The sequence below is a fragment of the Palaemon carinicauda genome, chromosome 10, assembly GCF_036898095.1.
Source record: "Palaemon carinicauda isolate YSFRI2023 chromosome 10, ASM3689809v2, whole genome shotgun sequence".
Taxonomy (NCBI): domain Eukaryota; kingdom Metazoa; phylum Arthropoda; class Malacostraca; order Decapoda; family Palaemonidae; genus Palaemon; species Palaemon carinicauda.
Window position 1 is genome coordinate 117,833,162 of NC_090734.1, and position 25,945 is coordinate 117,859,106.

Below are 25,945 nucleotides of genomic sequence, written 5' to 3' on the forward strand. Positions count from 1 at the left end.
CCCATTGTATAATGATTAAATTCAAACATTTATCCATGTACTGTATATAAATGAATGACAATATATATAGTACACATTAATTTATAAATTGACACCTATACTGGCTGCTTTTGGCAGTTTTATGCATTTTCAAAGTAAAACTAGTTTTTACACGAATACTAACTGTCCTTTAATAGAAGCATTATTTCAGTAAAGCTGGAAACTTGTGTTTAAAATTTATAACAAGGTTTAGGTATTTATTGGCGGGTAGCAAGGGGAGAAAGCCCCCCCCCTCCCCCCTTTGCCTGTTCACTGAGTAGCCACTTATAACTTCAGCTGTTGAGTAGTACAAACATACTATACATTAAGTGCTGACAAACTAGGATTTTTTTACACTTTAAATGTAAATTGTGTTTTTAGCAAATGGAGAAACCACATTATTACAGAGGACAACTTCTTAAGGATGCTGTGCCCCCTCTGGCATTATCATCATCATTATTATTACAAGCTAAGCTATAACCCTAGTTGGAAAAGCAGGATGCTTATAAGCCCAAGGGCTCCAACAGGGAAAAATAGCCCTGTTAGGAAAGGAAACAAGGGAATAAACAAACTACAAGAGCAATAATAAACAATCAAAGTAACAAATTTTAAGAACAATAACATTAGATCTTTCATATATAAACGAGAAAAAATTAATAAGAAATAAGTGGGAGAGGAATAAGATAGAACAGCGTGCCCAAGTGTACCCTCAAGCAGGAGAACCCGAATCCAAGACAGTAGAAGGCCATGGTAAAGAGGCTACGGCACTACCCAACACTTAGAGAACAATGGTTTGATTTAGGAGTGTGTCCTTCTCCGAGAAGAGCTCCTTACCGTAGCTAAAGTCTCTCCCCTGCCCTTACCAAGAGGAAAGTAGTCTCTGAGCAATTACAGTGCTGTAGTTAACCCCTTGGGCGAAGAATTGTGGTAATCTCAATGTTGTCAGTTGTATGAGGACAGAGGAGAATGTGGAAAGAATAGGCCAGACTATTCGGTGATGTGTAGGCCAAGACAAGATGAGCCATATCCCGAGAGAGGGATCTAATGTAGTACTGTCTGGCCAATGATGGAAAGATATTTGCAAGGCCTTGTGACATCAAGGGCTAAGTCTTCTGTTGTCTCATTATCCCGTACAGAGGAAGTAATTGATGTGACCTCCTTCCGTCCAGTCCAGGATTCCTGAAAGGGCAGTTAATCAACAATCGTCACTTTCAGCGTCACTGTCACCTTTGGATTTAACCTCTACTACTAAGATAAGGAAAGGCCCCTGACCTCCCTCGCCACTTAACCTGATGCCTTCAACCTCTACTTCTGCAATGGGGCCGACTAGTTCTGCTAGTCTCTGTAAGGCATAAAGGAGGGAACACTGTCAACCTCCTCTTCCTTCTTTTCTGAAGCATGACAAGGATGTTTTCAGTGCCCCTATGGAATCTCCCTCTCCCACAGTTAGAAGCCGTATCTTTACGTTCTCGGAAGACAAATTTCCAACTTTACACTGTGGGTAAATGAATCGTCGGATATCTACGAGAGGCATCGTGTGTTCTCTCCTTCTAGTGTGCTCTTTGGATCATGTGATTTCTCCAATTACCAAGCATTTGTATGATCCTGATACTGTATCTTGTTCATGCTCATGCTCTCCAGTTAGCTCTTATTTATCTGATCCTGAAGTCTTATCTATAGGCGCACACTCCCCACCTAGTGAGCATTCATCAGGACTTAATTATTTTAATGTCTGTGCACTCTCTCCTGTTGGTACTCATCCATCTGTATGTGTGCGCTCTTCTGCCATTGCGTTCTCAACTGGGTATGGACACTCCCCTACATGCACGTGCCCCTCCGTTAGCATCTATTCATCTGTTTGAGCTCATGCTCACTTGTTGGCGAGCACTCTTGTTTTACAATAGTGTACATAAATGCTCGCTTGTTCATACCCTCCTTTCTGTTAGAATGCACTCTTCTGTTTGTGTACTATCTCCTGTTGTCATGCCTATTCCAAAAATCACTAATGTTTGCGTGCTCTCCTGTTTACATGCAATCATATGTTAACATGCATGCTTTGATTAGAGAGTGGTCTGTTCACTTGCACTCTCTGTATAATATGCACTCTTCTGCTAGCATTTCTTTGCACAAGTGTACTCTCTCATTAAGACATGTTAATGTGTGCATCTCTTTTAGAGAGCGGTCTGTTCACTCGCACCCCCATCAGTTAGCGTGTCTCTGAGCACGTGTCCTCTCCCATCAAGATGCGCTCACCTGTTCAGGCATTCTCATAGCTTACCAGGTATGTGCCTGTATATAATTGGTCCCTTGTTCAAGAAACCACTTCTCAGCTTGTTATCCTGAGTGGAGGATTCCTCATGTTCAGTTCACCGCAGAAATTTAACCATAATATATTCTTCACATGACTGATCTCCTAAAGTATGCTCTCATTCTCAGGTTAAGCTTACCAGTATATAATTGGTCCCTTGTTCAAGAAACCACTTCTCAGCTAGTGATCCTGAGTGGAGGATTCCTCATGTTCAGTTCACCGCAGAAATTTAACCATGATATATTCTTCACAAGACTGATTTCCTAAAGTATGCTCTCATTCTCGGGCAAGTTCATCCCTACTCTCCCTTTCCTCCAAGAGTGCAGGTTCACTTGATTAGGAGAATTCTAGAGGGCTACAAAGACTTGTGTAATGATCTCATTTACAAGGTCACTAGATAAGGAACCAAGTCTTGACAGAAACTCCCTAAGACACTTACGGTAAGTTCCTCCAGAACTCATTCTCCATGATACTCCAAAACTGATAGGTTACCTCGAGCTCATCAGCAAAATTAATCCGTCCCAAAATGCTTCTTCCCGACATGACCGTGTTATCGGTTCAGAGTTACAAAGCATTTACTTGGTCATCCAAGACTAGCACAGAAGCAAAGGAAACCTCCAGGTCTGCAAGGAATGCCCCATCGTAATAGATTATCCAGAATATTATGCAGGCTCGGTATTGTGACATAACAGAAGACATTTGGAACCTCTCAACCTTTCTCCAGAATGAGACAATTGCCTCCTCCCCTTCCTAGAGGAGAGGAGTTACAGTATTACAGTAGATACTATTGACCCTAGTCTGAGTCAAAATTTTTGAAGGTTTTGGCTCTCATCTAGCAGTTCAATGGTTTGGGGAAGCTAATCAGAACTCCAATTAATGGATAAACATTAAGATTAGCTTTTTGGCACTCCACAAGGTTCAAATTCACTTTAGAACTTGCATGGTCAGAACTGATCGGGGAAGTCATAGACTGTGCAGGTGCCCAAGTCTCTGGCTGAAGGGACTTGCTACATGCAAGTCTCTCAATCAAGATCTTACCACTAGCTCTTTCCCGGAAGACACTATTGATTGATGAGGCTGTCATGGCCCTGACTCAGTGTACATTAGTAGAGACACTAGGGATGCAGTCAACTATCAATTTGGCATCCGTGTCGGCCAATATGAAACATACTGCGAGTGCTAACCACTAGATGAACTCCTGATTGGATTACTGGTCAGGAATGGTGGCCTTCTTTGCCTCTTTTCAGGATTTGTTAAAACCTGAGAGGAATAAGATTACAGACCTAGTTCTGTTAGAGGCAAAAGTAGTCGCCCTCTTATCCCACCAGTTTTAACCAGTTGACCAACTGGGTCCTTAAGCTGAGGTACAGTATATGGTAGAAAATAGACAACGAGAGGCGCTGACATTAAGACATGCCCCAATTGGCCAAAGCCCAGTGCTCTTTCCCCCCGACGAGGTAGAGAAGTGATAGAAAGTTGGGCAAAGTCCAGCCAGGAATCCCCTTGTTCACTGAGCCATCTCCTTCAAAAAGTCCGGAACATTAAGGTTAACTCCGTGGACAAAGTGATTGAAATCAGCCCTGAAGAAGTCATCTATGAACTACAAATACAGGTCTGCTATACTGTGCCAACAGCATCTTTCTGAGAAGATAGACAGATTCTGCTCAACATTTGCCCTTGTTTTGGTCAGCTTAGAAAAGGAAGGGGCAGAAGAGAAGTGAGAAGTTCCTAGGGAAGGCAGTCAACTTCAATGAGTGGCAGTATCACAGAGCAGTGGACCAGACGGTAAATGTTCTCCGACACGGATACTACCTCCCGCTCAGTGGCTCTTGTCCTCCCATCACTCGGACTCCAACAATGTTTTCGTCCTATCACCCAGATTTGGAGAAATGCCTCATCCTTCATTTTCTTGGAAGATGTTGGACAAGGGCACGCTACAGGTAGTAGTACGTGATGGCCAGGCTTTTACAGTCCTCTATTCTTCGTAGAGAAGTCGACTGGGGTCGGGAGAATAGTTATCGACCTATCCTCCGTGAACAAGTTTGATCAACAAATTCTCTTCAAGATGGAGGCAGTGAGCACTGTATAAGTTGCCATCAGAAGAAATGACTTTTGTTCTCTCTCTGGACCTGAGAGATATATACTTCAGATTCCTGTTCATTGGTCTTCGGTGAAGTTCCTTACCTTCACCCTCGGGAAAGTCTTCTTTTACAAAGTCCTGTACTTTAGGCTGTTGACTGCCCCCTAGGTGTTCACTAGTGTGTTTATACTCTTCTCAACTTGGGCTCATGCCAGTGTGATGCATTTTCTAAGATATCTTGAGAATTGGTAGAGCCTGTCCTTCTCCTGGAGACAAGCTCCTCCTTTTGCCACGATCTAGATATCATGGTAAATCTAGAGAAGTCCAGTCATGCCTAAGTAGAGCACATAGTACATGAGGATGCAGATAAACATTACATCTGGAAGTCTTCCTATCCAATGATTGTGTCAGCAGACTCACAACAGTAGCACGCCTTTTCCTACACCATCAGCAACTTTCAGCTTGCCCGTGACAACAGTTACTTGGCTATATCTTGTCTTAAAAATAGTTCATCCACACTGAGGTCACATCAGCTGTTGCTTCCTTGTTGCCAGAAGAGACAGTGGTCGCTAATCAACGATCCACCCCATCATCCAAGTACTGTAGAACAATGAGTAACGGTTAATATGGAATGCTGGCTGAAGGACAAAAATTTCCTGATGGGGACTCCTTTGGATTGCCCTCCAACAACTTTGCTACTTTTCACGTATGCATCGAAAGAATGTAGGAATGCTCATCTGGGGAATACAAATTGTCACTGAATGCTGGTCGCAGGGTGGGGAGAGCGTATACATCAACCTGCTGGAACTAATGGCATCACTCCTGGTGAAGCGATCATTCCACTGGCAACTGATAGGCCACTCAGTATGATTGATGTGTGATAATAATACTGTAGTGGCACACGTTAACAAGCAAGGTGTCCTCTGCGAGTTAGCAGTGGAGCTATCTGAGAGATTCATTCCTGGTAAGAGGAATGTAATTGCTGAAAAGCACTGTTACCAGGGGCAGGTAGTTGGAGCCGAGTGGTCCTTTCATCCTTAACTGACTAAAACTTTTCACATTGTGGGGTTCTCTAAAACTAGGTATGTTCATGACAAGGGTCAACAGGAAGCCCTCAATCTTCTGCTCACTAATCTTGATCAAGCAGCAGCCCTAGAGGACGTCTTTAAGCATTCATGGTATGTCCTCTACATCTATATGCTTCCCCCGCTTTCATATCCCATAGGAATATACTGTATATTCCTCTAAGACTGTCTGTCTAGAAGAAGCCGAACCTCATCACCTGAAAATTTCAGGTCATAGGAGGTGGATTACAGTCACTTATGGTCCTCCTAAGGTTTGAGTGTTCTGTCACTCCCCCAAGAGAGATTAGTTCACCGCACTTTCAACTGGCTCCAGAAGGCACTAGAAGAGTTGGAAGACCCAGACCTACATGGCTGAGGACTCTGAAGTGTGAAGTAGGAGAGGACAATTGGAGAAGTATTGATTTAAAAGGTCAAGATGACTGGCAAAATCTAACCGAGGCCCTTTATGTCAACAGGCATAGGAGGAGATGATGAATATGCCTAACTGTACAGGTCCAAGTTCTTCAAGCTACACTTCTTGTCCCATCCACTCAGAAAGTCCTAGGTGCAGGTCACAGTGACTAATCAGAGAGGGGGGGAGGTGGCAATGCGTCCCCTGCTAAATTGTCAGTAGCCACCTACATCTCATTATAAATTTTGACGCAAGTTTCTTGCTTTGCTGAAATTATACTCCTGTTATGAGACTCAAGTTTGTATATTTAAGAAAAATAAAATTTACTTTGAAAAAAATTGATATTTTTTATTAGGCAATTGCAATAATTTCAGTTATTTCATACAGTGAAAAAGTGCTTTCATAGATACAAATTACTTTGCAACTGTCATAGTTTTCTAGGGTTAAAAATATAATATATGATTAGGAAGAGGTGATTAATTTCTCAAATTTGGGACTCAAAAATTTATTTAACATATCAGCTTATGTTAGAAAGGGTGTTAACAATAAAAAAAAAATCGAGGAATTATTTGGTGGTTTATCGTTTATTGCTAGTTCTGGGGAAAAAAGTAACATAAACTTGCACAAAGAACCTTAGCATTTTTTTATGTACAGTATTACACTGTTTGGGTTTCTTATGTCTGTTTATTAACCCTTTTACCCCCGGGGTATCTGGAAATTTCCAACCCTTAACCCCCAGGGGGTTATTTTTTTCCCAGCACATTTTGCAGTATATTTTTTTTTAAATTGCTCTAACAACCTTAATTTTTGTCATAGAGAGGTCAGGTTGGTCTCATTCTCTTGGAAAATGCCTGAATTTTCTCAAAAAATTATCAAAAAATATGAAAAACAAATTTTTATAGCATTTTTTTGCAAGGACGTACCGGTACGTCCATGGGGGTAAAGGGATTGCTTTTGTGAAACGTACCAGTACGTCCTTTGGGGGTAAAAGGGTTAAGTGTCACTTAAGCCAATTCTTTTAGCCATAAACTGGCAATCTAATGATATGTGATAGTTAATCTTATATCAAAGCTATAGGTCAGTTATATCCAATTGTAATGGGAATAAACTGCATGGTATAATCTGATCAGTTGTTGTTATTCCATGTAGAAGCAGTTGAGTTTGTTATTTTTTAAATTGCACAGCACCTACAGTATAACCCTGCATTCAGTAAACTGTTTCAAAAGAAAAGTGAATGAAAGGAATAAAAAAGGTAAATAGGAAGAATAAAGTATCTTTTCACAGTTTCAAGACATTCCCTTTACTCTTCAGTGTGGAGAATCCTGTTACGGTCACTTGGTTGCACATAAGACTTGGTTTGCATGAAAATATGTGCACCAAAATACCTAAGTATAAAACATGTAGCCCAAAATCAGGGCTTTGCATGGTAAAAGTTGAAACTGTAATCGTTCCTACACTGATACAAACCCCAGGCCATTAATAGGAGTATGCCTACAGTATAGCTGGAATTCAACTGCTAAGATTGAAAACTAGGTGTTAGTAGTCCCTGGTGGGTGGCTGGAAAGTCCTTCCCTGCCAGTACACTGAATAGCCTCTTAGTTTTCAGACAGCAGATTGTTGTGTGCTTGGGATATTAACATAGGAAACAGGTTTGCAGGTAGCTGACAGACAGTTGCCAATGTAACCTGCTGTTATGCATTTTTTTTCCTGTTTAGACAGCATTCCTGTTTTTGTATTTTCCCTGGCAAATGCAAAGCTGTGTCTGCTGCCACTAAGTTGAAAGGGAAAGACGCTGCTCTTCTCATCTTTAGTGACTTCCTGTGTCCAGAAGGTGCCAGAGAGGTATCACTGGGTGGTGTTTGATCTTCATACAGTTCCTAAGATTACTTTCCTAAGATTGTTGTTGCCATCAGCTCAAAGCCCCGCAGCTTCATCTGTTCCTTCGCTGCCAGGATGGAAGGGCTTTGCCCTTCTTTTCCCCTTTATTGACAAATTCCTAGAAGACTAATCAATAGGAGTTATGTATACTGAACGTGACATTTTACTGTTTATGTCCTAGGGAGAGAGTGAGTGCTGCCCCATAACTCTCCGGAAATCCCTTCACAGTAGACTAAGACGACCCCGAGAGATGTGAAAACAAGGCAGAGACCACCTAAAAATGCTCCTTCCTCTCACCACACACTGCTTGTTGATATGAAGGGCCTTCCTCCTCTTTATGGACTAAATCCTAAAGACTTGAGTAATATGAGTTTCATTCACATGACTCCTACCTAGTTACTCGTATGTGTGCTCCTTCAGGAGTATGCTCCGATGAGTACACATACTTGTACAGGAGCTCACTTACCTGTTTGTTTGATTTCCTACGGAATTACCATCATTTGCTCGTGTACACACCCACGAGTTCTGTACTGTGCACTCGCATGCTCATAATAGGGGAAGGATAGAAGACGATCTCTTTCAGTGCACCCTCACCTGTTTCTGGACACTTTAAGGGTTTTTTGCCCTTACCTCTACACTCGCCTTATGAGAGTTTCCATTTGCTTTCTAGTAAGGCTAGAGACTTGATGATTCTACCTATACTTAAACTTTTCACAAGGCGAGAGATGTGTACCAGCAGCATACCTTCCCCAGAAATACGTATCAGTATGCGGTACATGTGCCCAAACACCAGTTACCTGTGCTCTTGCATCACAAGAACGAGCGACCATATTGCTGGTAGGAGAAAGAGCCTAGCCCTTCCCTTTCCTTTCTGGAAGATCCTTCTCACTTCGGGAGAGAAAAGGAAAAATTGCGTACCGAGTTTCATTTTGATTGCATTGCCCTCATATAAAGGGCCAATCAATGTACCAAGAATGGCTCTACGTACCAAGATCAGTCACCAACCAGAATAAGTTTAACACTTGGTACGTTCTTGCATGTATCGGAAATGCTTACTTCCCCCAGAATACTATTAACAAGGTTTAGGTGTCCACCACACTTGCTCAATGCTATGTGACTGACCACTTCACGTAGCAAGTTTCAGGTGTGCACCGCACTTGCTTGACGCTATGTGATCGGACACACTAAATGCTCTTCAATGGCTTTCGGGTCACAGAATTTCTGGCATCTGCTTCATTCCTGCTTTATCGTGAGGCATGAAGTTGAACTATAACAAAACTCAAAGTATGATTGCAAGCAGGTCGAGGACAGTGGCTCCTCAACATCCAGACTTGTATTGACAATATCTCTTTATCTATATAAAACTCATTTAAAGTTCTAGGTGTGATTCTTATAGCAAATTTATATTCGAGATTACTTTCAGTTTGTTTCTTCGTATGTTGCAGAAGAGATTGACGTACAGTATTGAAAAAGTCTTAAAGATTTTCAGTGATTAGTCTATCCTAAGGAAATGTTTTAATTCTTTCATTTTGCCTTGTTACAAGTATTGTACTCCTGTGTGAGCCTCAGCTGCTGATTCTTATCTTAGTTTGTTGGGGAGAACCTGTAATTTATCAAATTCCTTAATTGGATATTAATCTCTTGACACCCGTATTTAGTGAGATTGAACTTGAGAGGCATGAAGATTGGCACATGCCAGAGCGCATTCACTCTTCACTTTTCTGGTGTAGATAACCCTTATCGTCATGTGTGAGCTAAGGTGTGCAATATTCATATGAGGTTTATTCACATGATCTGCTTTCCTCCCCCAGAATGCACCTATGGTTTTGAAGAAGAAGATCTATAGGTGGATCCTCACCCTTATGTGCACACGCATCTGAAGAATGGCTAGCTCTTTAGGTAGACCCTTAGCTTTTCAGATGCACTAAGGTGCATGTCCACTGTTTTAAAGAAGAAATTTATTTAGTGTTGATGCTCAATCTTGCGAGCACTAAGGCACCTATATACACCTCGGAATGCTCGGAAGAGTAACTGTGGCCCGCACCCATTATTCTAAAGAAGAATTCTCTAATGGGGTGGTTCCTCAGTCCCAATCCACACCCTTTATAGCAGTTGCTGCCTTCAGAAGATGAACTGGTTTGAAGTTGAGATTCTTGCTAGCTCCCATCCCTTATGACTGCGCTTTTGCATTTTGAGAGCACCTCTCAAATAGAGATCTCTCGCCTATCTGTAAGCAATCTATGGTGCAGTCACCATCTCTTCGTTACTCTCCTGTGCATGCACACGCTTATCTGTTTGTCAGTACCCTCCAGGCTGCAGTAGTGAACTTATAATTTTACTTTCACTTTGTGAGGAGTACTCTCCTTGGCACACACACCCACGCGTCTAATTTTCAATGCTCACCTAGCAGCAATAGCCAACCTAGAGAGGCTTATGCTCCTGTTTGATTGCACCTTTGCGTTCCTGAGTGCGCTTTTGTTCACAAGAACTTCCCTACCAGACTGCTGATAAGGGCCAGGTTTTATATTAGAAACAGGAAGAGAAAGAGTCAAACTGCGACAACCTGTGGATTGTTTAAAATCCCCTGAAACAATTCAGGGAGAAGAGTTGAGTGATATAGATCCTACTACTCAGGACTTGGGGCCTGCTCCAGTGGAAGCAAAAAAATCTCTGAATTTGGAACAACCTTCTTAATGGCCATTTTGTCGGGTAAATGAACAGCTTAGGCCAAGGGAAAACTTTGGAAGTCTTGCAGGGTTCCTTCCCTTGTCTTAACGAGTCAATCACGAATGCAGGCATGCATGTTTGTGTTAGAAGCAATTTTCTCAGAGGAAGTCTCTTGACAAAGATTTTGTGCACTTTTGAAAAACAGTCTTTCCCCTCGGCCTATTGATGCTGAGTTTACAACCCAGACTCCAGGTTCATAATTGGAAAGACTGGTCAGAGCCTACCATCGAGAGTACTCCTCACTAAGTGAAAGTGAAATTATAAGTTCACTACTGCCCTGGAGGGTACTGACAAAAGATAAGCGTGTGCACTCACATGAGAGCAACCAAGAGATAAAGGCGACTGCACCATGGATCTCTTATGGATAGGCGAGAATATGCTTTAATGGTGAGCCTCCAGGCTATGTCCTGGCTAGATCACTGGTTGGGTGTATTGACATGCTTCACCTCTTCTCGGGACTGTTGTAAGTCAAATAACGAAACTACTTTACTGGCCCCATAGCAAAGCGACTAGAAAAAGTCATGTATTTTTCCAGTATTGCTAGTTGTTCTAAATGATAGTTCTCCATTGCCTGAGTTCAGAAGTTTGTGGCCAGGATCCTAAATCCAGGCAGACAAGAGTCCAGTCCTTTTATGGCTCGTCCCTACGAGGGCAACTAGCAGGGACCAGAATGACTTTATCATCCTGTTCTGGCATAATACCTGCCTCAACTTCATGGCCCTTTTGTTAGGGCGAGAGGAGTGACCACTTTTGTTCTTACACGGCACCAAAGTACTTTGACATTCTTGGGAAAGGAAACCAGCTAGTTGGTTATAGGGACTTGCTCCCTCCAGAGGATAAGTATCCTATTAAAGAATGAGGGCTTATATCCGTGTTGGAACAAATCACAGATTTTTAAAGTAATTTGTATTTTTCATAACTACAGTATACAAACTTGAGTATTTTTAAGTTGCACTTCTTAACTCGACCACCTCGCAACCCCTAGGTTTAAGGTTAAAGTGTGTACTCGTTCTGGGGCTTCCCTGCCACCCACCGCTAAGTACCAACACATCGTTATAAATCTCAATAGACGAGTCCCAGCTATGCTGAAAGCACTCTTATCAAAGGACTTGGGTTGTATAGTTAGGAAAAATACAAATTACTTCAAGATTTTGTGATTTTAACCAAGCAGTTTTGATTACTAGGTGTGACCATATCAGTTTTTCCACATTGAAGAGGAGACAAAGTCTAAAAATTCTATGGAAATAGTATTTCTTCTTCTTCTTCTTCTTCTTCTCCTCCTCCTCCTCCTCCTCCTCCTCCTCCTCCTCCTCCTCCTCCTCCTCCTCCTCCTCCTCCTCCTCACCAAATGTCAATATTATTCTTGTTCATGGTAGATTTCTAGACCTTGCGATAGTAATGCACATTAAGGTCAAGTTTACTTATTCACTGGAGTACAAAATGTACGTAATGGTTTATTGGGGTCATGTAAACAGGTAATGTACAGTGTTAATATATTAAAATTATTGTAGCAGGTATGCATATTATGTCCCATATATCTTTTATAAGTATGCCTATGGGATTACATTAAAAAGTGATTCAATTAGTTTTTTTTTTCTATCCTGTAAGATTCATTGTAAAAATGCTAGCATAATTTATATACAGTATAATGCTGCTCCTTTTTCAAGCTGAAAGCTACGTAGATTAGTTTGGGTTTAAGGGCTTTGTGTTAGTTATAAAACTATACTTGAACCTATAAGCAAAGGATGAAGAGGATGAAAGAGTAATTTTTTTTTTTTTTTTTTTTTTTTTTTTTTTTTCTCATGCTTGATGTAATTTGTACCTTTTATAGTAAGTGGGACAGTAGTAGTACGTTTTTGTTTGTGATTGGGGTTTTCTATAAAAGATATGTGTTTTTACAGTAGTAAGGCTTTGAGGTTTGATAGTACTCTACTGTATTTGTGTTCGTTTGTTTACGATAGTGTACTATTTCGAATTACTTTATTAATGTCATTATCAACTGATTGTGGGTTCTAGCAATGTATATATTGTTAGATTTCACTATTTTTTTTGTTTTTAGTTTGATTCAAGATGTTGGTGGAGGGTTGTCTTATTACAGAAGCTAAGCTTGATATTGTACAAATATAATTTTCTAAGACTACTAAAACTGGATAAGTGCACTACACATTGAAATTACTTGCCAAAATAACTAGCTTTGTCTGAGGAAAAGACTTCAGGAAGCACGTCCATTCTTCTTGTTTGGGCTTGACGTATGGGTCCCTGACTAAATTGAGAGGTGTACCTTTCCTTTGTTGTCCGTGGCCCAAATTGGATTGTCAGATGTACGTTTTATTATTGTACAGTTGTTACCCTAATTATTTAGAAATGTCATTACCCTTTCAACTTTATTTTCTCTCTAATTTAAATCTCAAAACATAAGGAATATCTTGAACTGCTAAGTGGTAAAGCTTGAAGTAAAAATGACACACACAGTTTGTGAACAAGTTGGCTTAAACTACTGTGTGTTATACCTAGACAAAAATATACAAAGGGCATTAACCTTCCTCACTGGTAACATTTAAACTACTAGAATGATTCACAGGTATTACATTATTACTAGCTCTGTAGTATATTGTAGGTATTCAATTGATAGTATTTTTTCTCCCTTTTGATTGCTTGTTGCTTATTTGGCTAAACTTCCTCTCAGGTGGTTTGTAAATTTTGGGTTGTATATCTGAAGGTTGTCTTATCGTCGTGAATTATACAGTATTAGAAATATTTGGTGCTCTTTCTGAAGTATTGGGATCACCAGATCAATGGGGCTGGTAAACTGAATCCCTTGATATGGATTTGGCCTATTAATTTGATTAGCATAATTATTATAGGTACTTTGGTTGTTTTAGCTTTGGTTTTTGCATTTATTAACTTGCTCATACAACTTATGTTGGGACCTGAGAGCAACAGTCTCAAATACCTTTTGCCCTGTCTATAATAGTTGGTGATAAATTTCAAGGAATGAAACAATTGCATAATAAACACAGGTGAGGTTCTCCAGCTAATTTCTATATTTTGCTTGAGTTCGGCTGTGTTTCTGTTTATTATTTTACAATTATAGTTACAGTTATTGTTATATCAGCCATGTCATAACTCATGGAAAGGAACCATTTTTGTAGTAAAGTCTGTTTCATTGATAAGTGAAATAATTTGCTTTTTATATTATTAGTTTTTAGATCCTGTGTGATGTTTGAGGTGTTAGTTTATTTTGTTTTATCTTATTTGTGGAGAATTAGAATACAATTACTTTTATATGAGGGAGATCATTGTCCAGAGTGAGTTGAATGGTATGTCACTGCCTTTTCCTTGCCTTGAACAGTATGTGGTCTTTGTAACCCTATTTGGGTAGGCAGAACATGCCACTGTTTTGTATTCCTTGAATGAAATCCAGTGAATGCCAACAACCTTCAGTCTGTGCATTGTTTACCTGTGACCCTTCCTAAGGAATGCCACTAATTAGCTTGCCATGCTCTTTGCTTGCCTTACAGTTGCCATTAACCTTATAGTGCAGCACATTCAAGAGATTGTCAACGAACGTTCTGGCACTGGCTCCGGAAACGGGACGAATCAACGTTCCCGATCAAACTCTGACTCAAAAATCCGATAAGAAAGAAATGATCCACTTCAACATATAAAATATTTGGATCAGTCCCCCCCAATAATGTATTTTTGTACCAGCATCCATCATACCCTTTGTCCACCACATTTTTATTGAGACTGTAGGCATTTTGCTGAAGGTAGAATGAAGATCACCATTGCTTCATTGATGTGTGTACAGTATGTATATCAAAGTACACAGTATATTTGTGTATCACATACATTTATACAAACACCTTATTCACATACAAACATGCTGTACTCATTTTAACCTTTATACTGTACTAGCTTCATAATCATCTTGAGATTTTATATACAATACCGGTTTTAGGCTATATCAGATAAAGGTTCTGTGTTGTGTACCAGATCTTGAGGAATGAGAGATCTAGGCAAAGGAAAATTTTGGAAGACAGATAATCATTCATCTTTTGTAAACTGGAAATGTTAAATATTGGTAATGGATGGCTTAATTAGTTGGGAGAACTATGTTGAGAATGATAAATGTAATCCAAAACTGTGTCCTACAGTTGATGCTCTATCCCTTATGTGATGTGGCTTGTAAATAAGAATCTTAATTATCGATCATTAATACTTCTTAAATATTAAATAAGAGGAAGTACAATCTGTTAGTTTTAAGGTTTTTTTTAATATAGTGATATTAACCTAGATTAAGAAGTATAGATTGATGAAAGAAACTACGAGATTGAGGTCTTTAGCTGGATAATTTTTCAGGATCAGAAAGTTCTTGTTTGCCTCATTTTTTCTTGGAATTATCGTTATACAAGTGTTATTGGTCCTGATGTTAGGCTTCTCTTGTAAAGAGAATCGCCACAAGGTTTGAATTTGGTCGTTAGTTAGAATGTATGTACAGTAGACGAATCATTTGTGAAGGAGTACGACACAGTTTATGGTGACTGATGGTAAGGATAGTTTTGTGCTGAAGCACTCTAACAAATATCTTAGATATACGCTTAAACTTTTTGAGAAATGTATAGTAAGGGGTATTATACTTATAAGAATTTTGATTGAATTTAGGAACCTTGGATAGTGACAATACTACTGTACAGTACAGTACTACTTTTCAAGTTCAAAGTATTAAGTTAAATGAAGTCCTTTTTACCTTATTTTTGTGCCATGGATTGGTGATGGTTTTTATTGTTTTTTTGTTTTTTTTATTCGATTTTCTACAAGAAAGGGAACTGAAGTTTGTCACAGGAGTACTGTAGATGTGTGTGTACACATTTATCACAATTTTCACCGACAAGAAGCAAGAAACTGTTTTAAGCACAAGGAACCTTTGGTGCACAATTTGCCTTCACTGCAGTTTAGTAACTGGTTAAACATTCATAGAAAATATATATTTGCACTCAATTTTGATGTTTTCAATAGAATGTCACTTTTTATGGACACTAGCAGAAAGTAATGTTTATCTTGTTCAAGGTGGTTCTCATGGTGTTCAATAGATCCATATCCTTTGTTCTTAAATCTGCATGTAAGTTAACTGCATATTTACCCTGATATCCATGTGCTTGAGAATAGATAATAATTTCACTGAAAATGCTTAATGCTTATAGAACAGCTCAAAGGCTGATTTTGAATAATCAATACTCTATGCGTATTTGTAACACAGTGTACAGTACTGTACATTGCCATAATTATCTAAGTTTTTCTTGGATAAAATTCATTAAATTGATTAGGAATATAACACTTTTAGATTATCCTTTGCATGCAGAGAAGGATGCCTTTACTACTGTTAGTGTTTATCCATAAAGAGGAAAACATTCAGCTTTTACAATACTCATATTTTAAGCATCCATTTGGATAAGCACTCATCATTGTAGGCCAGTTCTTGAATTGTATAATTGGCTTGATCCAGGTATCATTCCTACTTGGCTTCAGAAAGGAATAAATGTTAGAATATTTCCAACTTCTGTATGAAGTACTCAGGTTTTTGTAGGTTTCAGCGGGTTTCATAGCAGATGGGCTAAAATGAAATGGAATTGTAAACAATACAGAAAATTAATAACCTTTCATTGATGAAGTGATTTGCAGGCTATGACCTTTACTGCTTTATATTGCATCTTTTTTCCTTGTAAAAAAAATGCTCTATCCTAGAAACTTTTGCGCTAATTATTTTTCAGAGGTTAGTAGAGGATGAATGTTTTATAAGTATCTAATATTTTATATAAATTCTTTCTATATAGGCAAGTTGACCTTGATTGCAAGCTAATGTGATCGTTAACCAAATACAGTAGCTAATTAATAAATTGATAGTTTTAACTATTACTTTGGTATGAAAATAGCAAAGCCACAAACCATAGGAGATTAATAATTTGAAAGTCAATTATGGTACACCTTTCATGTTAATTACCTTCAAGCAAGAATCTTGGAAATTTTCCAGTACAGTATGCTCTGGTGAAAATGTTTGAAAGTAGTAGTGCTTTTTCTCTAGTTGTTAAACTAATAGAAAATTACTTGTTTCTTCAAAATGTTTTTTCTTTTTTTTTTTTTACTAGATTATCTAAAAGCAAAATCCTCTTCTGCATTTTTCTGAGTTTTGGTATTACTGAATACAGATGTTTATCAGAGGTCTCAAAACATTAGATTTGAAAGTGGAATTTGCTCAAATATTTTCCTAAATTTGATTTTGTTTTTCACTATTTCAACCCGATGTACATTTATTCCAAAAACGTAACATGCACAAGGAAACAATCAGTTATACTTTTTTTAAGAGGTACAGTACTGTTGTGTACGCAGTGTAATTAATCATATTTACCTTGCAGAAACAGCTCAAAGTGTGAAGCATCTCACAGTCTTGTGATTTGCTACCTAGTGCATTTCAGGGATCCAGAACATGTCATCCATTTCTCTGTACAATAGCTGATTCTGAGCTCATCCTTCTGTTTGCGTAAATCATCACAGTAGTTTTGTGTCTTTGGGATGTAATTTTACTTTCTTTAGCCTTTTTGAATTTCTTCCCTCAGGATTTTTTTGTAATGGGACCCCACTGTCTGCAATTGAAGTAGTAAAATTTAGGAATTGAGACATCTTGAGGTTTTCTTATATAGATATTAAGCGCAGCATATTTTTTTAGATGAACCATGTGTCTTCTATCCCAAGTGCTAAAAATTTAAGGTCCGAAAGATTTTTGTAACCACGTGTGGGGACCAATTATATGCATTTTAATGTATCAGATCTTGAAATATTTCAGGGACACAGTATAAAGGAAAATGTAGTTTTAACTTTACATTCTTGCATATTTACTCGTCCTTGGGCAAAATGCTATCACTGCGCTGGTTTTGGGTGCCCTTTTTGAAGTCATTCCTGGCTTAGGTCATGTAGTTATCAGTCTTATACTCTTCACTTGATTTATGTATTCCTTGCTCTGATGCAAATCTTGAGTAAATATTTCAACTTTATGATTTTATGTCTGAATCTCTATTTGTAATATGCGAGTAGTTATTGAGCACTCATTTTTGATGGCCGTTCAACAATTGTAGTCTTCCCAATCTTGGTTACTGTAAGGGAATTTTGTTTTTGGGTACAGTTGGTTGCACGCTTAAGAACACACAAAGAGTAGAATTGAAGTCAGTTTGTGGAAAGTTTGATAATTGAACCCTTGCTTTGGTAGTGCTTGAAATATATAATTATAAGAATTTTCTCTCTCTCTCTCTCTCTCTCTCTCTCTCTCTCTCTCTCTCTCTCTCTCTCTCTCTCTCTCTCTCTCTCTCTCTCTCTCTCTCTTTTTTTTTTTGTGGAGTGGATCTGTTATTGTAATTTATAATTGTAAGGGATCTTTGTATCCCAGTTATTAGACTGTTAAAGCATACTGGTTTTAAGAATCAAAGTATATACTGAAAAGTGCTTTTTTACTCAAAAAGTAATTTTATCAAGAGTTCTCTTTGGGAGTACTAATCTTGACACCACCACATTTCTAAATCTTTTGAAGGCTTGTGTGACAGCAGATCTAATCATTTTCCCTTAATGTAGTTTTAACTAAGCCAGAAGTTTGATTTTATGGTATGAATTAAAAGCAACATATACTCGTAAAAGTCCGAGTAGGACTGAACCTGGAGGTGTTTTATGAGATTCGACTTAATGGAAGGACGAGAGTATGCAGGACAGGGTTCTTTATTGACATCTAGACTTAAAAGTCTTCCACATTAGAGTGACTGTTTGTAAATGAAGTCATCAGAAACCTCAGAGATTTTTGTACTGTAATTGTAATTTACTTTTTTATAATTTTTATTCAAGTAATGTATTGTGTTTTTTCCAGTTATCAAAGTACCTTTAGTATTTTTTACAGTGATCTGATTTTATTTTTAATGATGTTAGAATTAAAAAAAAGATAATTTTACTGGTTAAAATGCCTATGTGAAATTGGAGTTGATATATTAGTATTAGAATCCTTCGTTTTGAAGTAGAATGTAATTTTTTCCTTGGAAAGATTATCTATTTAATTTTTATGTGCCATTGTTTGACTAGAGTATATTATCAGTAGCTTTGCGCTTTTATTTGGAAAGCACAAACGTATTTCTTAGGATTACTTTGATTCAGGAATGAAATTTAAGCCTTTTTGTATATGCACATTATTTTTCATGACCAAAGTATAAATGAATATTATTTTTCTGAGATATGTTAAAGTAAAGTTTTAAGTGACTTGCCATATAGTGCTTGATTCCTATCACTAATTTGTGTTATAAAAATTTTAATCTTTTTTGGAGGCTTGTTTTGATGAATATCTACTCAATTGTAGATTTTTATTCAAGTGAGTTGTGTTGAAAGTGAATGGAAGAGGTGGTATCCTCTTAACAGAGGAAGGCAAAGGTACAAATTAACGTGGTCTATACGTCTTAGCATTGCAAAGGGAAAGTTACTTTTGTTTAATTAGAGGAACATACCTTCATGCCAGCATGTTTCAGTTATTCAATTATTTATTTACACTTGTTTCATATCATTTCCCAGGGGCTTGTGATTTTGTATGTTTTGTGTGTTTTATGTCATTGTTTTTATTACATAGACCCCTTGGGATGTTTTACTGTATTGAACCTAATCTATGATTTCTTAGGGTAAGGATCCAGCTGCTTTTCACCGTTTTTTTTCTGTATTTGGCAATACTCTCTTGTCATAATTGACTCGGGTTGTAGTTGGTCCCTCAGCTTGAATGCTAGAATTCAGGTGGTACTAATTGTATTAGGCTACATAGCCATGACTTGTTTGAAGGGTTTTACTGGAATTAGGTTCCAGTATAACAAGTTGCTGTTTCAGAATGTTTCCTGCCATTTTAAATACTGCTCACTGTACAACTAGATATCCAGACTTGGAGGTCTTCAATGGCATAGTGTTTAACTTGCCATGTGAATGTTCTTCATTGTAGTAAATAACTTGTAAGAGATGGTTATTTTGACCATTTGATGTAAACGAGCATGCTAGTATCCTAGTAATTTGGTCATTTGAAGTTTAATCTGAATTTTCCGGTGCCTGTCAAGGTTTTAGCAAGCACTGCATTTGAGTATTCTTAAATAATATCTCTTGGTAATCGTTCGCTACGAAACAGGTTTGCAATTATTATTCGTTAAAACTGGTATATTGATTAGAAGTAATTTGCCATTACAGTTGCCAACTTATTGATGCCAGTTTTGAATTTACAAGATGTGTAGTGGTACCGATTGAAGGCGATACCCTTCATAAATCACTCCCCACATGTAGATAACACTGTACTTCTGTGCATTACATGTAGAACAGATTTCATACGAATTTCTTGAATTTCAGTCAACAGAGATGTGAAAAGTCATTGAACATATCAATCTGGGAACACTTGACTTATTCAATTACTTGATTATTTACTAGATTTGGGATTTGTAATAAGATCATTAACATTTTAAAGACCAAACCTTGAGGCAGGCCATCTGGGTTTTTATAATTTTAACTCTGTCGTCTAGTTCTGGTGTTTTTTTTTTTTCTAAAACATGGCTAACAAGCTTTTTGAAACAGCAAAATATTGTTGGATGAGGTTGAATATGTTTTGAAAGTTTTTATGACCACCCGAGAGTCGTTAATGCGTTTAAGAGTTAGAATTTGATTTAAAATTTAATGATTTTTATATACAACATAGAATATTTGGAAATTGATATATTTGTACACGAGCAGATTATCACCTAAACATTCTGTTACTAGTGTGAAGAGATAGGAAATTTCTTTTATGTGGTGTACTTTGAATACAGAAAAAATGGGGGTTTCCCTGGTTTTGGCCTTTGGTTTTCCCTGTTTTTGAGTTTTGTTCTCTTGCTCACATTGTTCATGCCTGTGTGTGACAGTGCTTCAAGCTAGACTTGGAATATCTATTGTAAGATTTAATCCTATCTTATCTACCGTTATATGTTTTATATTCTGTATAGTGGCTTATGGGCACTTAATTGTTCTGTAATAACGTTAACCTCGTGAGTATTTAGCTGGCTATGTATACAAAGCAGACATTCTTATGAATCTGCAAATCTTGGTGTTTTTTCAAGGAAGTTGAGCTCATTGGTGTCAAACAAAGGTTTTGATGCCCATGCACTGGGAATGTGCTTTCTTTGTTTTCTTTTATCATTTAGCTGTATTCTTGGAGAGCCCCTGTGATTGGCTGCCTGTATGTGGCTTATTTATTATTTATGGGTGCCGGGATCTTGGGTGTGGCTTATGGTTATTGATTGAGATGAAATTCAGAGAAACAATGTTTTTCTGTTAAAAGTAGATCACAAAATGTGTTTTACTTCAGTAAAAATAAATTGAGCCATAATAAATGAAGTAGTTTTGTGACAAAGGACAAGGCTTTAAAAGGAAAATTTCATGGTTATTATATCTCTTTAGATCCTTGGCATAAAGATTAAGAATGTCAACTCGGCGATCTTGGTGAAACTGTTTCAAAATACCTACAAGAATTATGTACAATGTCCATATCCCCTTTTGCTCAGGGAGAGGAAGGGTTAAAGTCATGCCAGTATCATATCCTCCTGCTTTGCTCAGTAGCAAGACTTCTTGTAATTCTCAGGAAGGAAACACCTGGTCATAGTGTATATAGGATTCTTACACTGATATGTGCCATCTAAATGTTGCTAATAAAAGCCATTTAAAACTTTTGCCATGTGCATAATGCATTTTTTAACTTTCAGAAGTTATGTTCTTATGAAGTTTGTGGTTTGTGTGAAGTTAAATACACTGAATCGAGAATCGGCTGGAGGTCGTCACAAATTTGGGGAAGGAGGGAATATTAGTTTTTGCACTTTGTCATGCAAGCTTTATAGGTGTTCATTAAGAGTTATTTGTTCCATCTGTTTTGTATGTGGAAATGTATCAGTTGCTGCTGCTCATAAACATTCCAATTTCTGGATTGATCATAACTGCCAAGTGCGCCTTCCAAGATGAGTTGTCTGGTGTGAATTGAACAACTTAAGCCATTTTTATCTTTCCCCTCTGTAACTGTCCTCTTTCACATTTTCAATGTGTGAAGAATAGGTGGTCAATTTGTTTAGTGTCTTTAGTTTAGGATTTTATTTCACCATTCCTATGCAGTATAAGTAAAAGTGGCCACAACCTTAATGTGAAGATACAGCTGTGCTGGTCTTTTAAAGTTTGTTTCTCATTCACCGTTCCACTTTCAAAGTTCTCCTTCTGATCCATAGTGTTAAGTGCTTGAAGGCTTGGTTAAATTATTGGAAATTGCTTCATTTTTACAGCTCGATTATTCACCATCTGCGGTTTAGTTAAATGAGACCAAAACATACCTCTTCCAAGGACGTTTGTAAAGATAATCTGAAAATGCTACTTTAGATATGTTCATTTTTCCTTGACAGTGTTTATCTGTGGATATGTCCCCTTTTCCAAACTGGATATTGGCGGTAAAATATTTTTCTTGTACCACAAATGTTAGTCCTAAATACAGCACCATATTGACAAGCTCAATTTTCAGTTGATCTCATCAGGTAGGGGAGGTAGAATTCTAAAGTAAAGATGTTTTTTATGCTGGCAGGTGGTAGGAATTTACTGATAAGTTCATTTGTTGTTAGTTCTTGTTTAAGATCTCAATGTATTCTTTTCATTTTATTTTTTGATAACATCTGGGCACAATTCATTGTATAATCATTCATACTACATGTATGCTGATATTTTATATGAATTGGTATTGCAAAGAAGAAATACTGAACTATAGAATCCACACAATCTGTTGAAAATTTTGCATATATGAAGTACTGTAAAATTGTTACGACATTGTTACTGTAAGTAACGGGTGGAAGTAAAGATGTAGAATGTTGACTAGGCATTTTATTACCCTTGAAAAATATATTTTTATATCTCCCTATGTCTGTGACTGGTGGACAAAGGTATGCTGTAATGTTAATTTAAAGACTATTTTTTTTTTCTCCCCTTGGGTCAAAGTTTGACATTGTATTAATGCTTACAACTATCCTGGTAGTTTGTGCCTTGAAGGATAAAGAAAACTATAAATTGTTCATTTTATGAGATTAAATGAGAAATTATGAATACAGTCAGTTTAGCTTTTGACAATTGGCTGATTTGAGTTACTGATCTGTACATGTTTACATGTATTTAACATGTTTTGTCCAATTTTATCTCAAGTTCATTATCAAAACCAAGTTTCCAAGAAAAGAAAATGAACTCCACTTGAACTCTAGAAGAGTTTTGTTGCAAATCTCTTTAATGTCGGTCGCTTTATCTGTGATTGTTTGTGGAAGCGGAGAAATAGAGGTGAGTGTTTCCGTATCGTGCATGTGGTTCTTCCTTTTGATGATCTGAATTATTTAAGTTGTCTTGAATAGCTTTGATATGAATTTATATTTACTTTTGTTTACTACTACTGCAAATCCTAGAAGAATGGATCTAATGCTGTCATGGCTAAGTGAAAGTTATGTTGTTGCTGTTATTGATCGATATCATTTCTTCCCTCTAGACTGTTGAAACTGGATTGTGGAACAAAGATATATTTGTCATTTAATGAATAAAATACATTTTCAATGTTAATAAATGTAAAAGTTTTTTTTTTTTTAATGAAATGCTGTGAGTAATCCTTTTGATATGTTGATTATTTTTCAGTTGCAATTGACCTCATAGTTCAGCACATAAGAGATTTACTGCGACCGGGACAAGCCGTGGAGGAGGAACACCAGCAACAGAGCAGTAAACGGACAAGGCACAATTCTGATAATTTCTTCAAGAGACCTCATTAACTACAATTGTTAGAAATAAATATATTTGAAAAGACTAGCAGTTGCTTTCAGGTGATTGATATTATTATTGATTTAATCATATGAAAAGACAACTCTTAGGGATCACAAATTATGTATGCAATACAGTATCTTTTTTTTATTAAGGTTTTCAAGTTTAATGTTTTCAGAATATCATTATAGTACAAGTGGAGGAGTATTAAGGGTAATATATCACTTTTAATATTGCTTATATGTAAATAACTAATGTACATGCTATATCTAGTACAATGCAAATGAATATCATGTCACTTTTATAATCTAATACACCCTCACCAGGAGAATATCAAAGCTGCCTATACTCCTGTGGTTGCCTTCAATATTGTAGGGTTAAAGACACGTTGGCCTCTATAGGAAAATTGCGAAGATGTAAAGTTAGAACCTGGTGCTAGGTAGGTCATTGTACCTTCCCACCTAAATACATCTTTTGGTTTAGGACAGAAAACAATAATTACAGGTATCTACCACTCGCCACTCAATAAAATCTATTTAGCGTAAGTACACATGTTTAGACTAATTATGAGGCAATCATGTATTGTCCATCAGTGCCTAAGTATACCTGTGTTAATGTGCATTTTTGGAAATAGGTAAACTTTCATACACCATCACATACCAGGTAATTAAGAAAATGTAAGATAGTATTGTTCTTGATGCAGCTCTATTCATAGTACTGTAAGATGTTTTGTAGAAGTCTTTATGCCAAAGGTATTTTGAGACAATGCAACAGTAATGTAAATAGATTCTCTTTTTACCAACCTGAATGTTACCTACCTAATTTGTTTGCATTTCAACTTCTTTGTTTTATAGTCAGTAATGTCTTTCTTTTAATTGTTCAATAGATGAGGTGTAGTAACCAGAGTTCGACTTTAATAAGTCGTGGATTCACTTGTCCAGCGCATAGTCTCTTTCCTAAACAGGATTGTGATTCAGTGTAATTCCTGTATATCCCGTCTGTTACTGTCAAGGGTCGTTTCAATGTTTTTATACTGAAAACTCAAAGCGTCTGTTGAAGGACATGTGGTGAGCCTCGAATCTTGATCAAATCCCAGCAGTGTTGGTTTTGGATTTTGCACATAACATTTCAGTATTACAGTCACCTAGTTTAATTGGAAAAATTAATTCCACTTAAACCTGTTTGGGACGTGGTTCAAATTTCTTGTTTGCCAGTATGCCCTAAGGTTAAATGACCCAATAGCAAACAAACCACCTACAGTTAATTGGTAGTATGAGTCCCTTGAATTTAAAGATGGCAGCTCTATGTTGAGAACATGGTTACGCCTAAAGGTTGGTTAGCGAGAAAATTGGAAAGCTGTTTTTAATTAGCAGTGGCTAGTTGTATTTTACTGTACATGCTGTTGTCATCTTTTGAATCAAGACTTTGCTCTCGGTGAAAACAAGGTAGATTTTCCTTAATGGGGTCTTGACGTTTCAGTCTCGTCCAAAGAGGGGAAGCTCTTGTAATGATTACTTCTGCTAGGATAATCGTATGTCTTTGTATGTGTTACTAGTGATACTGTAGCAAGTGATCTTATGATAAATGGTTAGTCAGATGTATGATGAGAATGTGCAGCAGTGAGTTTTTTTTTTTTTTATATTAGTTACGCTATGAAAATTTGGTTGTTAGTCACAGGATAATTCATTGTGAAGTTATGTTACAATAAATCTCTTAGCTTTACTTTCCTCTGTTCAATTTTTATTGCACAATTCCATGGATCACAATAAAGTAGAAATGTTATGTTGGAATTTTAGTTCCAGAACTAAGGCATTACAAAACTGCCACAAACAAGGATATTTCACAAGCACAGGGAACAGAAACTGAAATATGATTTATTTGATATTAAATACAACTTTATGAATAATTACTCATTGGTCTGGTTAAACTACCTAATGAAAGTATAGTACAGTAATAATAAACAAGTGAAATCGTTTATATTGATCTTAATGATTTAAATACATACTGTACAGTATTTGATAAAAGTAAAGTATTAACACCATAGTATTTTGCAAAGGTTTTGATATTGTTTTGGGGTGACTAAGGGGTCTGATTAAAAACATACTATGGTAATTGTGTTATGTGACGTTAAGTTTTTGTAATCTTGTGATGGGTTACCCTTTGGCTCATTTCCATGGTTAAGAACACTCGAAGTTCTTTCGATCAAATCTGTTTAACATTTAGAAAAAAGTTTTACAATTTTTTCAGGAGACTGATGAGAGGAAAGAAAAATTTACTTTTCTGGTATTTGTGTAATTTAATTTTGTGCATACCTGACCTAGTGAGAAAAGCACTCTACCTTATGGTACCTTGCCTTATTACTGTTGGAGAAATAAGACCAACACAAAGCATGTAATCATATGTATTATTGTTCATCTGTCCAAAGTAATACTGTATATTTGAGTATTTGAATTGTTTCAAGCATTGCTTGACTAGTAACCTAGTAATTTTTGGTTATCATTCTTACGAAGTACTGTAACTTCATGCTGGATATAAACTTAGCAAGAAGAGATTACGATATTTTTATTAAGAATGAGAATTACATGCCAGAACATTGTAATTCTTTTACAATG

The 25,945-nt window shown here is 37.2% G+C and overlaps 1 protein-coding gene across 2 annotated transcripts in view; it reads left to right on the forward strand.

Moving 5' to 3' along the window:
- Uck (Uridine-cytidine kinase) overlaps nucleotides 1–25,115 on the forward strand; it is a 72,834-nt gene extending 47,719 nt beyond the window's left edge. Inside the window, exon 7 of one of the 2 annotated variants that reach the window (XM_068381748.1) lies at nucleotides 23,211–25,115. In XM_068381748.1, coding sequence (XP_068237849.1) covers nucleotides 23,211–23,344 — 134 coding nt within the window. In that variant the 3' untranslated portion in view covers nucleotides 23,345–25,115. Of the gene's footprint in view, nucleotides 1–14,008; nucleotides 22,413–23,210 lie in introns of those variants that run through there. The other variant, XM_068381749.1, reaches the window with a different exon arrangement.
- Nucleotides 25,116–25,945: the final 830 nt, after the last annotated feature.